Genomic DNA, 17,202 nt, shown 5'->3' with positions numbered 1-17,202 from the left:
GAAGTCATATTTCCATATACAAGTAGTCAAAAGGTGTCACACCTTATTACTAAAATACTTTGGATTAGAGATAGACGTTGAAAGTTATGGGAATATCAAAATATAAGACCACCATGCACACAAATTAACTTCACATCCTAGGAAGGGCAATCGATACTAGTCAGTAGCCTTGACTGTTGAGCAGATGACATAAAAGTCAAGTTTTTTCATATTCTGGAGAGTTTGACTCATTCATTTTTATTTAAGTTGACTATTTAAGTTCCAGATTCAAGAAAAATGTCTCTCTCCCACTGAGGAGACCTCAATAAAGGTCAAAACTAGACTGTTAAACTAGTAATACACAGTCTGTTATGCCTTATCTACCAAAATCAAAATGTAATACTGATGAACATTCTCAACAACTAATAGCTGAACCTGAAGTTATCAATAAGGAACAAACAACAGTTGAGCTAAATTGTGCCAGGGTGACTAGTCTATATAACAGAACTAGGACAAAAGAAACAAATTACCAAGATGATAGACAACTGAGGATAAAAGTTAGTAACAGAGAACAGAACTTCTACCCTGAAAGGACAATATCACATTATAAGTGTAGCAATCAAAATTCTCCTTATGATAGAAACAACAAGAACTTAAGTGAAGAAGTGCAGAAAGGTAAATACCAACTGTAATGAGAAATTTAATCATGTTCAAACTAAGTGCTGTCTAAGATCTTGGAAGGGAGATAAGGAGTCAAATTTCTCCACTCGTGAGTCTGGTGTGGAAAATTTTTCTTTAAAGAAAAATTTTTCAAAGGAAGAGTAAGCCTTTGTTGGATTCTGATTATATAGAGATTTAAGTAATTATTATTTGGTTCAGAATCCAACCTGATCTTCCATCACAAAGGCTAGACTTGTAAATATTATTTAATATAAACAACTTATATTTCATAGAAAGGGGGATAGTAAATCCCTTTATGTTTTTATAGCCGGGTACGAAACTCGGATCGATATCCATCGAAATCTATAGAGTTTCATGCCGAAAAAACTATCGGCGAAGCCCAAGTGTAAATGATCACTTGGGTAGTACAACACCAGGGCAACTCCATGCAAAGGTGGAGCAAGCTCCGTCACTAACTTTAATATTCTCTCATAATGTAAAACCCAGCTCCTAAGAGATGTATATTGTTTTATTGTTTTACATTATGAGAAGAGGTCACTACCCAGACCGGTTTCAACCTTTTTTGAGGTCTCATCAGTGAGTAGGTAGACCTGGAATATCAAGGTATTAAGTGAACATGAACTTACATACCTCTGCCATCGAATTGCCAAAGTGGTGTACTTCTATATTAATTGTTAATTACTAATTTAATAAGCCAAAAGGCTATTTTACCGGCAAAATTGTTAATAGAAAGGGGGATAGTAAATCCCTTTATGTTTTTATAGCCGGGTACTAAATAGCCTTTTGGCTTATTAAATTAGTAATTAATATTTCAATCAATTAGTAATTAATATTCCAACTACTTAATATTCCTATACAGAGAAGTGTGTGTGTTCCATCCTAGTAATTTCCTTATACTAACAGTAACTATTATGGAGAATTAGCTGAAGTGTAAAATTAAAAGTGTTTGTTTGTGAAGACGTGTTACAATGATTTTATTGTATTTGGAACTTAAGGAACTGTAAGAAGACTGTATACTAGAAATAACAGAATTACCATTGTCTGAATTTGTATGATTGAACTTATCTGAGAAGCAAATGTTTGTGATATCTTAACTACTGATTTAAACTTTAGTGTAAAATTTGCGATTTTAAAATTAAATGTTTGTTTTTGTTAATCAAAAGTTGTATTTTGCCTGAATCTCTTTTACTGCACCATTCATAAATATTCGAACCAAAGCAGGTAAAATAAGTAAGTTGAATATACTCGGCCAGTATATATAATAACAACGTATAAAGGAATGATAGTTGAGAGTTGGTTTATCTTCAATTCTTGAACTAATTCAAATATAAAGTGGTGCAGTCTTTAAATATAAATTTTCTTTATATTTGAGTTAGAAATCAACTTACAACTTATCAATTAGTTAAGAACATCGTAATAGTAATCATGTCGGATCCAAAGTGTAGATTGAGAAGAAGTAGGATCCAACAGTAGCCTTGACTGTTGAGCAGATGACATAAAAGTCAAGTTTTTTCATATTCTGGAAAGTTTGACTCATTCATTTTTATTTAAGTTAATATGACTATTTAAGTTCCAGATTCAAGAAAAATGTCTCTCTCCCACTGATGAGACCTCAATAAAGGTCAAAACTAGACTGGGAAGGGCTACTGCCAGCCTGGTTGGCCTAGTGGTTAGTGTATCCACTCTTCAGTCAAAAGGCTGCAGGTTTGAATCCCATTGTGAACATGGTTGTTTGTGAAAATACTAGTGGTGGTGGGCAGTAGATGGCTTTGATGTAGTGATGCAGTTCACTGTAGTTGGTGGATTTGAGTGGTGGAGATGGATCGTTGTAGAGTAGGTGCCCTTCCTTGGTGAGTCTTTGGACTCCTTGGAGGTGTCACATAATAAAATTATGTGTCCATAAGGATATTGTGCATCACATTATGAGATATTAAGGCAATTAATGTGAACTAATTAGCCTCTATATACGAGTTGCCCTGTCATGAAGTTACTTCGTGTGCAAACTTTGTTTGCTTACACTTGGATAAAGGATGAAACCAAGAATATAATTTCTTATCATCTTTAATTTATAGTATAACAAAGTGAAAAAAAAAAAAAAACTTAAACATTAGTAATAACCAACTCTTAAGCATCATATATGCTTTATTGTGGTGCCTTTATATTTTGATAACAAATGGTAGATTTCAGACCAAGGATGCAGATTTGAAATTCAGCAAAATTACCTACGTTATTTATTTATTTATCTGGCTTTTTAATTAATATCATGAAATAAGTTTATCAAAAATAACTATATAAACATTGTAGGATAGTATTAGATATTAAATTCCTCTTCTTTTCAGCCATTTTTCCACTCCAGTTCCTTCCACCTTTCTCTGTTCTTGGGCAATGGTTGACCAATTTTTCCCAACAAAATTTGACAATTCATCACTCCACCTTCTTTTAGGATGTCCTCGGCCTCGTTTCTCTTCTTTTGGAATCCAGTTCGTTAGTATGGTGATCCATTGCTTATACTTCTCTTCTGGATAGATGTCAAGCCCATTTCCATTTTACTCACTTGTGGTGAAAAATGATGTCAGTGACATGAGTCTGGCTTCTTATCCAAGTGTTTTGCTTCTTATCTTTTAATGTAATGCCTAGCATCAACCTCTCCATTTTTCTTTGAGTTGTTGCTAGTTTATTTGTCAGTGCTTTTGTTAGAGACCAAGTTTCACAACCATATGTGATGACTGAAAGTATACACTGGTTAAATGCCTTCCTTTTTTAAACAGAGTGGGACATCATTGTTTTGAAAAATGCTTTTCAATTTTATGAATGCACTCCAGGCAAGTTGAACACTTCTATTTATTTCCTTTTGGAGTCCACAGTTTAGATCAATGAGATGACCTAAGTATGTATATGAAGAGACTCTTTCCAAGAAATTGTTTTCTATTATTATGTTTTTTAACGTGTTGCAAAGTGGATGGTAGCCAGGAGACAGATCTGGAGCTGGAAGGAAATGTTATCAGGAAGGTCAGTGACTTTAGGTACTTAGGTTCAACAATGAAAGAGGATGGTGAGGTTGAGAAGGAAGTGGGATGCAGGATACAAGTAGGATGGAGGAACTGGTGAGAGATGGCTGGAGTGCTATGTGATAAGAAGGTGCTGATCAAACTAAAAAGCAAATCTACAGGACAGTAGTGAGACCAGTTATGACGTATGCTTTGGAAACTGTGGCCCTGAGGAAAAATAACATCAGCAGGATGGAGATAGCGGACATGAGAATGCTTAGATGGATGTGAGGTGTGACCAGAGAGGATTATCTGAGAAATGACTATATAAGGGGAATTGTGAAAGTTACAAACTTGGGAACAAAGATACAGGAGGCAAGGTTGAGATGGTTTGGTCATGTGACAAGGAGGGAGGAAGAATATGTGGGGAGAAAGGTCATGCAGATGGATGTGCAGGGGAAGAGGAAGTGCGTACAGCCAAAGAAAAGATGGAGGGAGTTGGTGGAGGAGGACTTGAGGATGAAGAACTTGGATGTGGCTACAGCCCCAAGACAGGAAGTTGTGGAGGAAACTCGCCACAAACAGCGACCTTACTTAAGTGGGAAAAGCTGCAGAAGAAGAAGAAGAGAAGATTGTTTTTTAATGTACAAAATGATTAAACATGATTTTAGTTTTTTTCTTTGTTTATTTTTAGACCAACTTTTCTGCTTTCATGATATAGGTCTTCTATCATTAAATTAAGGTCTTCTGGAGTGTTTGCAAAAATTATGATATCATCTGCATATCTTAGGTGTGTTAAGTTTCTGTTATTAATTTTTATACCAAGGTTTGTCCAGTTTATATTATTAAATATTTCTTGAAGGACTGCTGTAAAGATTTTGAGTGATAGAGAGTCTCCTTGTCAGACACCTTTTTTTAGTTGATATTTTATTAAGTTACTAATATCAAATAACCTTCCAAAAATATGTGAAAAGATATTTTTATTTGCATTCTGCCAAAATATGTATGTGCTTAAAAGCCTCTGGTTATTATTTAAAAAATATATATAGTTTGATAACACGAAATGATTTTTATTGGCTAAAATATGAAAAAAAAGCTCATGCATCATACTCTTATTGTTTATAAACAAAATATGTTTTGGGAACAAGTCACTGAATATAGTTGGTTTCCAATTTGTTGTTCCTTCGAACATCTGATTTTATTCTGTCAAATTTTCTTTGTTTACCTTTTATTTTGTCACATTGAATCTAAAATATAAAATATATGTTTGTGTTACACTAATGGGAAGCTGTAGATCTCCATACATCCCACCATTGGCATGCAAGCTGGAAAAGATTCTTTTATTTTTGTCATTTTGCCATATCACTGTAAGAGATTCCATCACTGCATTAGATAATATTTCCTTGCTCTCCAGCCACATTTATCACATTGCATTACGTCACTTTTTCAGTAGAGACCATTTGGCAGAATATTTTAGTTAATAATTAATATACAAGGAACATTTGAAAAGTAATGATATTGCTGAAATCATTTGGTATATGAAGTATCCTCAGAATTGGGCATAGTTTTTTTTAGAGCAAAATATTTCATACAACATTTTTTCATTGCTCGCATCTTAAACATACAGCTGTTTTGAGATATCTTGCATAGGATAGCAGCTCTACTTTACACATTTATATTAGAGTGATTTCTATTCTTGCAGATCATAGTTGTCATAAACATTCCAACATTTATTATGTATTGATGCCAAATTAGCTGTAGATTTTTTTGCCACTTCAAGCAAAATGTTTTTAATTCCCCTATCCCCTCACTTCCATTGACTTTTGTAAAAAAAAAAAAAAAAAAAAAAAAAAAAAAAAAAAAAAAAAAAAAAATACAGCATTTGTGTGTTTCATGAGATAAAAATTCTTCTTACTAATGTAACTTGTTTTTCAATAACATTGAAGGTTTCAAAAAAAAAAAAAAGAAGCTTTTTTTGTATATGATGAAATGCTGCCCCAGGCATGCACTTGCTTTAATCACACCTGTCTGTTACCAGTCCTAGTTGTGTGCAGCTGTAAATTGTATTATAGAGGGGAGAGAGAGGGGATTAATCATTGCTAATGAATTGTACATTTGGAGTAAAATGATAATATCAGCATAACTTTTCCACAGGGAAGTGCCATACAAAATATTTATGGTGGAAATTAGTTTTGTTTCCAATCATAATGGGAACAAATTTTGTTTTGGATCATAATGTCTAATCCATGACGCATCACTGGTAATTATGAATGAAGTGCCAGAGTTTCCTTCAACAGGAATAAAAATTTGCTGACAAACTTCAACGTGTATATTCATTACTGTACATTACTGACGTCACATAGTAACTCATTTTTACACTAATCTTGTGTTTATTCTAGCTAACAACTATTCCTGTAATTCCAGTAATCTAGCCTCCTTTGACACTTAGTCTTATCGACAATCAGAGTATGTAAGAATGATGTGTGGAGAATGTTTTGAGCATTCCTGCTTCCATACACGCACGCACGCACACACACATTTAAAATGCTTCCACCATCTCAGCTACACATTGCATCTGGTCTATACTTATTTCCAAACCTCTTATCCATTTTTTTATCTTCTTAACTTCACTCAGAATGACATATCTTTCATAGGAGTGAAGAGCAGGTTCTTTGCATGGATAGTGGTTGGTGAGTGGAATGCATTGCCTGAGTGTGTTTTGAATGTAGACACATTGAATCAGTTTAAAATCGCACTTGGATGAGCATTGTGTGCAATAGTGTGTACCTCCCACGATGAGTCTGACTCCATGGAGGTAGATGTTAATAATAATATATTTCTCTTAAAATGTACAAAATATAATTCCTCCACTACTATTCAAAATTAGTTTTTGTAAAACACCTAAGAAATTCACACATGTTTAGTGGAACACAACAATAACCTATTGCACCACTTGCCAAATGTCATTTTGCAATATGACGCATGCCATAGATTGATGCCATTGTAGTTAGATATGTTGTTTCCAGTCACACTACTTTTCAGACACCTCTCTTAATTTTATTGTCGTTTTGTTTTTTTTCTGTTAAGATCATTACTGCATCTAACAAATGTGCATAATTTTAGAATCAAATAATTAGGTTTTGTATCATCCTATATGGTCTCAGTTTCCTGTTGATGCATTATTCAACTTTTCATCCTTGTCTCAATCTCATTCTCACATACAGGATTGATATCTCTTTGAATGTAGTTGGTCTCTAGCATAAATCTCCTTTGAAATTATGTAAATGTGATGATGCTCAAACATCAAACAAAAAAACAAAACGACAATAAATAGGGAAGAACATATAGTTACAAAAAAATTCTAAACAAACATGAATTTCATGTTTACATATGACTATTATTATTATGATTGACTGTTCTTCTTCTTCATCTATGATCTCTTGTGCTTTTAAGCATTGAGATTTTGCCAAAGAGATTTCCATGCCATCCTGTCCAAGGCTTGTTGTTTTGCTTCTTTCCAGTTAATTCCCTTCTTTTCTGATTTTTCTTTAATTTCCTTTTGCACCTTTCCTGGGTCTGCCTATATTTCTTTTTCCTATTTTCTGGCTTTTGTACACAGTTTTTTCTATTCTTCCTTCTTCCATTCGATTAAGATGCCCAAACCACCTAATTTGGGCTTGTGTTATGTATTGTCTGCGCGGTTAGCCTAGTGGCTTTGCGCTTCGCAACCACATGCCTGGGGAAGGAATGTCCTAGGTTCGATTCCCGTCGGAGACGTGAGGAGCTGAAGGATCTTCCTCAGCCATAGCCAAGTTAGCCGGTCTTGGGCGCGAGCAGTAGGGTTTTTTCCGCCAGTTTATCTGGTGTTTTTCATCCCGCAAGCAGGCAAACAGGCCCCGTGAACACACAGGGATACAACCAAGAATACCTTGAGGCTTAGGAGTGACCATTCTATCCTCGTATTTCGGTTACAAAATCCAAGCATGCTTGGAAGATTGTGGGCCTTAAAGGCCTGTTAAAGCCATTGGGATAGATAGTTATGTATTGGTTCAGAGGTGCAACTTGAAGGCTGTCTCTTATAGTTTGATTTCTTATTTGGTCTAGTCTTGTTTTTTGTGCCACTTTCCTAAGATATTTCATTTCAATTGTTTGTAGTTTATTTGTGTTTCCTGTTGTTAAACACCAACACTCGCAACTGTATGTTAATGTTGGTAGAAACACTGAACGGTATATAACCATTTTGGTATTCTGGGTGACTTCTTTCTTATCTAGGAGTGGGCCTTTCATTGCATAGAATAGCTTTGTTCCCCCAGTTATCCTGCCGTTAATTTCTGTGTCTAGTCTGCCATCTTCTTGTATATATGATCCTAAGTATTTAAAGGAGTGGACTTGTTCCAGTTGATGGTTCTCTATTTTTATTATGTGTTTTGGTTGGTTTCTAGATATGATCATTGTTTTAGTTTTATTTATATTTATGGTCATATTCCTTTTCTTTGTTTCTTCAGATTGACTGTTCTGTAAATTTATATTGATTATTGATTTATTTTTGTGTCCTGACTTCATCAAAAAAGTACATCTTAATTTAATTATAATAAAATTGTAAAAAATTAAAAAAAAATTATTTATTTTAAGGTCATAAGACGGAGGGAAGGACTTTTTAGGTTTGATCCAACTAGTGATCCCCTAAAAGCCGAATTGGAAACAGGCAAGTTTACAATACTGGTAAGTAATATCTTTGGTTTTGAAGAATTTTAAAAATTAAAAAAAAAAAAAACAGGCTTTAAGAAATTTTCTCAAGTATGTGAGCTATATATTCCTCAAGAATAATTTGGTTAATTGTTCACTTTCCATTTGTACTTAAATTTATTAATATAGTGAATTCTTTAATATATCAGCGAATATCATATGTTATCAACATGTTATCAGCTGTTGCTTACATCCTATCATCAGGTTATTGTTTGTTTATGCTGAGGGTGTAATTAGCATGAAAACGTTGTAGTTGTATTTAAAGCTGTTCTTTCGTTTGTTGCATTGTTGGGAGAGTTCATGCTTGCAACATCACGTGAACACCAGTACATGATTACAGCTGAATGACTATCTGGGAGGTTGTAGCTCAAGTTATTATTTAGATGAACAGGATTGAAGATGATTTCTCTAGTTCATCATTGCAATGGAAGATGTTAGTAAATTTTTCCCAACAGACTTTGTGACTTTGGTTTTCATCATTTGGATTAGCAGAGAAAAGGAATATGACTTGATAATGCACTGGTTCGCTGTCTCTTGTAAGTAATGTCCCTCATGTGTTCTTCTATATGCAATTTGACAGATTTGTCTGTCTGCCCAAAATAAGGAATATCACACTCACACAATATTTTATATACACCAGAGTATTTGAGTTGATGATGACAAGGTTTTGGGTGGCTTATTAAGAAACAGATCTTTGGAAGTGGAATGAACAAGGTTGTGATATTGTATTTTCTTAGAACTTTTGCTAATTTATGTGAAACTGTACTTATGTAAAGAATAGATATATTACCTTTGAATCTATTTGTTTCTTCTGAGTAATGTCTAAGAGGATTAAGAAGGAATTTTTCAATGATTCTCTTGGAATATCCATTAACTTCGAAAGAAGTTTTTAGATGGTTTATTTCTGTAAGAAGTTCATTTGAGTCATCCAGAAGAGAACGGGCTCTATGTCCCAAGGTGGAAATTATTCCAAGCTTATGAGAAGGGAAGTGATGGGACTGACTATGCAGATATCTGTTGGTATGTGTGGGCTTTCTATATACTCAGATACCTACTCAATACTTGGGAGAGATCCAACTTGTGAACTTCAAAATCGTACAAGCAACTTATTAAAAACAACAACTGAATTATCCCGAAACATTCGCTTATCTCTATGCTCTCTCCATCTGTTAATTCCTCGCATGTATGGTGTTACTAAAATCTATAAAGGGAACACCCCATTATGTCCAATTGTAGAAGGTATCAATTCTCCGACGTACAACCTTTCAAAATATCTTGCCAAATACCTAAAATGTTTTTCAGGCAAGTCACCATCCTTTATTAAGAACACTACAGAAGTTGTTACATACATCAAGGATATTACAGTTAATGAAGATGACATCATGGCTAGCTTGGACATAACTTCTTTGTTCACTAATGTCCCAACAGATGAAGTCCTAACATTTCTCAAGGACAAGTTATCCAACAAAATGTTAGCCTTGCTTACACGTTGCATCAGATCGGGTTACTTCAAATTTCAAGATAATATATACAAACAAAATCATGGACTGGCTATGGGTAATCCTTTATCCCCTGTACTCGCAAATATTTACTTATTTACTTAGAGGATTTTGAAACCACGGCTATCTCTTCCTTTATTTTAACACCTAAAGTTTGGAAGTGCTATTTAGATGATGTCTTCATTATTTGGAGCCATGGACATGATTCCCTTATGGTTTTCCTCGAACATCTCAATAGCCGACATCAAAGTATTAAGTTTACTACCGAGCTTGAAACGGATAATTCCTTGCCTTTTCTTGATGTCAAACTGACTCGCTCTTCTGGTAAACTCAAAATATCGATATATAGACAGCCACACATACCAACAGATATCTGCATAGTCAGTCCCATCACTTCCCTCCTCATAAGCTTGGAATAATTTCCACCTTGGAACATAGAGCCCATTCTCTTCTGGATGACCCAAATGAACTTACAGAAATAAACCATCTGAAGTTAATGGATGCTCCAAGAGAATCATTGAAAAATTCCTTCTTAATCCTCCTAGACATCACTCAGAAGAAACAAATAAATTCAAAGGCAATATATCTATTCCCTACATAAGTACAGTTTCACATAAATTAGCAAAGGTTCTAAGAAAATACAATATCACAACCTTATTCATTCCACTTCCAAAGATGTGTTTCTTAATAAGCCACCCAAAACCTTGTCATCATCAACTCAAATACCCTGGTGTATATAAAATATTGTGTGATTGTGATATTCCTTATTTTTTTGGCAGACAGACATATCTGTCAAATTGCATATGGAAGAACACATGAGAGACATTACTTACAAGAGAAAGCGAGCCAGTGCATTATCATATCCTTTTCTCGGCTAATCCTAATGATGAAAACCAAAGTCACAACGTCTACTGGGAAAAATCTACTAACATCTTCCATTGCAATGATGAACTAGAGAGAAAAATCATGGAACCAATGAAATTATCTTTAATCCTGTTCACCTAAATAATAACTTGAGCTACAACCTCCCAGATAGTCATTCAGCTGTAATCATGTACTGGCGTTCATGTGATGCTGCAAGCATGCACTCTCCCAACAATGCAACAAATGAAAGAACAGCTTTAAATACAACGTTTTCATGCTAATTATGTATAGAGACTATGTTGTTCATAGTTTTTATTAACCTTCAGTGTTTATAGTATTTTTTCTTTTTTTTCTTTCTTTTATAATGTCACCTGATGAAGGCTGTTACAAGCCAAAACTAGTTGTGTTTTTATATTAAAACCTTTTTTTACTTAAATCTCAGTTCTAGTCATTCAATTCTTTATGTACAGGATATGATAGTACTACAAGAAAAATTTACATCATTACTAACTCCCTATCTACAATTTTCCTCCAAATCAGTCTGTTACTTGTCAAGACTCCAAAATTATCGGTTCTGATATTTTTATGATCTAAGGCACTTTTTACCATATCAATCCACCTATATCTTGGTCTTCCTCTGGGACGTTTTCCTGCCAACCTAGCAGGGAACACTTGTTTTACTAATCCTTCCTCTCCCATTCTGTTTAAGTGATCATACCACCTGAGATTAGATCTGCTAACACATTCCTGGATGCTGGCAATGTCAAGTTCTTTCCTAATATCCTCGTTTTTAATATGGTATTGCCATTGATGCCATCTGTTTGTGCCCCTAATCTTTCTCAGGACTCTCATATCTGCAGTCTCTAGTCTTTGGTCAAGTGTTTTACTTCTGACCCAGCTCTCAGATCCATAAGTTAAAACTGGTTTGAACACTGTCTTCTATATAGCTAATTTAGTGTTCTGACTAATTTCTCTCTTATTCCATTTGAATTTATTCATTTGACTTCCGACCATACCAGCTTTGTTGATTCTGTTGTCTATTTCCATGTTTAATTTACCATCTTCACTAAAACTAAGTAGCTGAAATGTTTTATTTGTTCCACAGGTTCTCCATTCACAATGCAGTTGACGTTTTCAATGCTTTTGCTTATTTTCATTATCTTTGTCTTGTTATTGCTGACCTTCATACCATATCTATTACAACACTTATTCAATTTAGTCAGGAAATCTTGCAGACTTGTAGCAGATTTATTTAGAAGTATAACATCGTCTGCATAAAGCAAAGAGCTGAGATTAACATCTCCAATTTTGATATCAGGTTTAATACCATTTTCCTTCATAATGTGATCCATATAGATAATGAATAACAGAGGGAATAATGTACGTCCTTGTCTGACACCAAACTTACTTTAAACCATCTTCCTGTACTTCCTTCAATTCTAACTGCTGATGTACAACTCAAATAAAGACTAATTATAGCTTGATATCATGCCACATTGACACCATATAACTGTAACAGATTGAATAGCTTCTTTCTCTTGGAACCTTGTCATATGCCTTTTCCAGATCTACAAAACTTAAATACAGACCTTTGTTATATTTCCATGATTTCTCAACTATTTGTCATAAAGTGAAGATCTGATTCTGACAGCCTCTATTTGACCTGAATCCAGCTTGTTCTTCACCAGTCTCTTCTTCCACAATCCTTCTCAACCGTTTCTCAAGTATACTGGCATAAATCTTACGAGGAATACTCAGTAGGGAAATACCTCTGTAATTCTCACATTCAGTTTTTTTTCCTTTTTATATATGGGTGCTATGAGAGCTCTACTCCAATCATCGGGAATTCGTCCCTCTGTCCAGGCTTTCTGAACTATGCAGTGCAGCCACTGTAAGACTTTTATACCTCCATACTTCAGCATTTCTGGTCGAATATCATCTACTCCTGCTGCCTTTTCACATTTCAAGCCTTTGATAGCTTTTTCTACTTCGAGTATGGATATGTATGCCTGTTGAGTGTTTTTTTACCACAGTGCTGTCACTGCTTGTTTCATTTAGCAATTTTTCAAAGTAATTACTCCATACTTCAAGGATGTATTTTTCTCCAGTTTTCATGTCACCTTTATCATCCCTAATTCTTTTTACAGCACTCTTTCCCCCATTTCTGAGCTTCTTCAACTTCAATAATATCTTATCACTGTCTTGATATTTATGTTCTATGTTCTTATCAAATCTTCCCATGACTTTTGTTTAGCTAGTTTTACAGTGTGTTTAGCTTTCTTACATTTGTCTCTGTATTCTCTAAGAGCACAAGCTGACTTATTTGCCAGGAACCTTTGATATGCTTTCATCTAATCCTTCACTGCCTCTTTAACTACCTGTATCTACCATGGAGATCTGATTTTTCTTTCCTTGCAGACAACCTCACCACATGTCTCTTTGGCTGAATCAGTCAATGTTTTTTTCAAGGCTTTCCACTGAATCTCCAAGGTTTGGTTCCTGTTCTTGGAAACTTTCATTTTTTCTTAAATAATCTTTGTGTATTTTAGTCTACAGTTCACATCTGAGAGCTGCTCAACTTTTCTTTGCTTTAAAACTTTCTTAAATGTTCTGCCTTTCAAAATGAAATTCAATTTTATCATGCTCAATAAATAGTGATTACTTCCAATTTCAAATCCTCTGTACACCGGTGTCCTGCACAAGGAAGAAAACATCACTGTCGACAATAACATAGTCAATGAGACTTTTCTTATTCCTTGCCCCTTCTCTTCATGTGAATTTGTGCACATTTTTATGTCGGAACATTGTGTTAGTAATTGCACCAGTCCATGTCCTGAGTAGAAATCCAATAGGTATTTCCCATTATTATTAGCTTTGCTCTTTTTTCCAAATTTTCCCAAAATATTTTTGTGTGTCTCACAATCATTTCCTAATCTGGTATTTAGATCCCCAACAAGGACCAACTTTTCCATTTTCATTGTGTCAGTTGCTTTCTCACTTATGTTTGGTTGAAAGAATATATTACGAAAGCTTACCTCCTCCAAATGGGGTGCAGACACTAGCACACTCAGATCATCGGCCTTGGCCCTTTGCTATTCTTCTGCTGAATACGCCTGCCCAGTATGGTCCAGATCCTGCCATGCTGAAAACTTGATCCAGCATTGAATGAAAGCTGCTGCTTAATTACAGGATGCCTGAAACCAACACCACTAAAAGACCTGTATACTTGGCTAGTATTGCACCCCCTTCAATTCGAAGATCTGCATTCTCAGCTGATGAAAGAAGCAGACAAATGAATAATGAACGCCACCCACTATTCAGCCAGACAGCAGTGCCCCAAAGACTGAGATCCCGACATAGCTTCCTGGCAACTGTTGAACCACCTAAAAACTCCCAGAGACAAGACTTCAACAATGGCTTGCACTGTATTCTGAAAATAATACTGGTATTTCAATAGCCAAACATCTTCCATGTGATGCCCACTTGGACTGGAATACTTGGAAAAGCCTCAACAGGCTGCGAACAACAGGATGCCTGCAAACAAAACTTCTTCAAATGGGGCTACCTCACTGGCCCAGATAATTGTGAGTGTGGGACAACCCAGTCCATGGAACACCTGCTTTCTTGCCACTTTCTTTCATCACCTTGCACAAAAGAGGACCTTATATCCTGCACAGAAAGAGCAGTTGATTGTGCAAGATACTGAAGGACCATCTGACCATATCTATTCTATATAAGTTATGTATAGTTTCCTTTTTTTTTTCATATTTAATTATTATTTCCCTGTATAATAATTATATATCCTGGACCTTATATCCTGCACAGAAAGAGCAGTTGATTGTGCAAGATACTGAAGGACCATCTGACCATATCTATTCTATATAAGTTATGTATAGTTTCCTTTTTTTTCATATTTAATTATTATTTCCCTGTATAATTCACGTACCAGATCTAAACTGATCTCATTTTAATGTATATCCTAATTTGGTGTAAATCATGTTGTACCACTTACTTACTACTGTACTACTTGCATTTGGACATGAAATAAATAAGTTGCTTTCTCTAAAGCCTCAGAAAATTCCTCCACTTCTACCTTAATAGAACTTTCTGTGGGCCCATAGGCACAAATAAGTGTCATTGTCCTGTCCCCCATTTTGACATCTGCCCACATCACTACTTGAGAATCCCTACCATTCAAGAAGATTAGCCTTGTATTTAGTGTTGAATACTATGGCTACTCCTTCTTTTCCTTGATTGTCATTGCCTGAATATAACATTTTGTATTTATTGCTCAGAAAGATCTCACCAGTTTTTGTCTTCTTTGTTTCGGTAACCCCTATTATGTCGATCTGGTAGTTATCTAATTCCTCAGCTAGCACCATTTCTTTGCCATTCAGGCTTCTTGTTTTGATAAGTTATGTATAGTCTTCGAATATACACACAGGCTTCAAATATCGATATTCTTGGTCATTATTTAGAACGATAAAATTGAATTTTATGTTGAAAAGAAGAACTTCTAAGAAAGTTTTAAAAGGAATAAAAGTTGAGCAGCTCTCAGACGTAAACTGCAGACTAAAATATTTATTTAAGAAAAAATGAAACAGTTGGAGAACAGAAACTAACCTTGGAGATTCAGTGGCAAGCCCTGAAGAAAACATTGATTGATTCAGCCAGAAGGCATGTGGTGAGGTTGTCTGCAAGGCTAGAAAAATCAGAACTCCATGGTGGACACAGGAAGTTAAAGAGGCAGTGAAGGAAAAGAAGAAAATATATCAAACGTTTCTGGCAAATAGGTTAGCTTGTGCACTTGGAGAACACAGAGACAATTGTAAGAAAGCCTAAACACTGTGTAAAACTAGCTAAACAAAATTCATGGGAAGACTTTGGTAAAAACATAGAAAATTAATATCAAGAAGGTGGCAAAATATTCTGGAGGCTGTTGAAAAAGCTTTGAAAGAGTACTGTAAAAGGAATTAGAGATGATAAAAGTGACATGAAAACTGTAGTAAAAAGATATTCTCAATGTATGGAGTAATTACTTTGAAAAATTGCTAAATGAAACAATCAGTGACATCACAGTGGTAAAAAAACACTCAACAGGCTTGCAATCAGGAATTCATATCCATACTCGAAGTAGAAAAGGCCATCAAGGCCCCTGTAATGTGGAAAGGCAGCTGGAGTAGATAATATTCAACCAGAAATGCTCAAGTATGGAGGTATAGTCTTACAGTAACTCCACTGCATAGTTCAGAAGGCCTGGACAGAGGGACAAATTCCAGATGATTGGAGTAGAGCTCATAGTACCCATCTGGTACTGTGAAGCCCAGGATCAGATTTTCACTTTATGACAGATAGTTGAGAAATCAAGGGAATATAACAGAGATCTGCATTTAAGATTTGTAGATCTGTAAAAGGCATATGAGAAGGTGTCAATGAGGCATTATATCAAGCAATTCTTAGTCTTTATTTGAGTTGTAAGTCAGCAGTTAGAATTGAAGGAAGTGCTAGAAGATGGTTTAATGTTAATTCTGGTCAGACAAGGATGTACATTATCCCCTCTGATATGGATCACATTATGAAGGAAAGTGGTATTAAACCTGATATAAAAATTGGAGATGTTAATCTCAGCTCTTTGCTTTATGCAAATGATGTTATACTTCTAAATAAATCCAGTACAAGTCTGCAAGATTCCCTGACTAAATTGAATAACTGTTGTAATAGATATGGTATGAAGGTCAGCAGTAACAAGACAATGAAAATAGGCAGAAGTTGAAAATATCAACTGCATTGTGAATGGAGAACGTATAGTACAACTAAAACATTTCAGCTACTTAGGCATGATTTTTAATGAAGATGTTAAATTGAACGTGGAAATAATCAACAAAGCTGGTATGGTAGAAAGTCAACTGAATAAATTTATATGGAATAAGAGAGAAATTAGTCAAAACACTAAATTAGCTATATACAAGACAATGTTCAAACTAATTTTTGCTTATGGATCTGAGAGCTGGGTTAGAAATAAAACACTTGACCAAAGACTGAATATGAGAGCCCTGAGAAAGATTAGGGGCATGAACAGATGGCATCAGTCGTAATATCATATTAAAAATGAGGATATTAGGAAAGAACTGAATATGGTTAGTATCCAGGAATGTGTTACCATAGCTAATGTCAAGTGGTATGGTCACTTAAACAGAATGGAGAGGAAAGATAGCAAAATAAGTGTTCTCTGCCAGGTTGGCAGGAAAAAAAAAAACAGACAAGACCGAGGTATAGGTGGATTAATACAGTAAAAAGTGCATGAGAAGATAGAATTATAAGATCTCATAACATTGGAGTCTAGAACAGGTGATAGATTGATTTGGAGGAAAATTGTAGATAGAAGTTAATAACGATGTAAGTTTTTCATGTAGGACTATCATATCCTGTACCCCCCACCCCCCCAA

General features: G+C 35.0%; 1 protein-coding gene across 1 annotated transcript in view; it reads left to right on the top strand.

Moving 5' to 3' along the window:
* Nucleotides 1-17,202, top strand: part of LOC150098105 (tyrosine-protein phosphatase non-receptor type 9-like) — a 249,440-nt gene that overhangs the window by 46,540 nt on the left and 185,698 nt on the right. Inside the window, exon 3 of the mRNA XM_090406500.1 lies at nucleotides 8,280-8,369. Coding sequence (XP_090262626.1) covers nucleotides 8,280-8,369 — 90 coding nt within the window. The remainder of the gene's footprint in view (nucleotides 1-8,279; nucleotides 8,370-17,202) is intronic.

Source organism: Typopeltis vanoorti, chromosome 16 (genome assembly GCF_054136105.1).
Source record: "Typopeltis vanoorti isolate ZY-2024b chromosome 16, IOZ_Tvanoo_1.0, whole genome shotgun sequence".
Classification (NCBI taxonomy): domain Eukaryota; kingdom Metazoa; phylum Arthropoda; class Arachnida; order Uropygi; family Thelyphonidae; genus Typopeltis; species Typopeltis vanoorti.
This window is presented reverse-complemented; position numbering and strand designations above follow the sequence as displayed.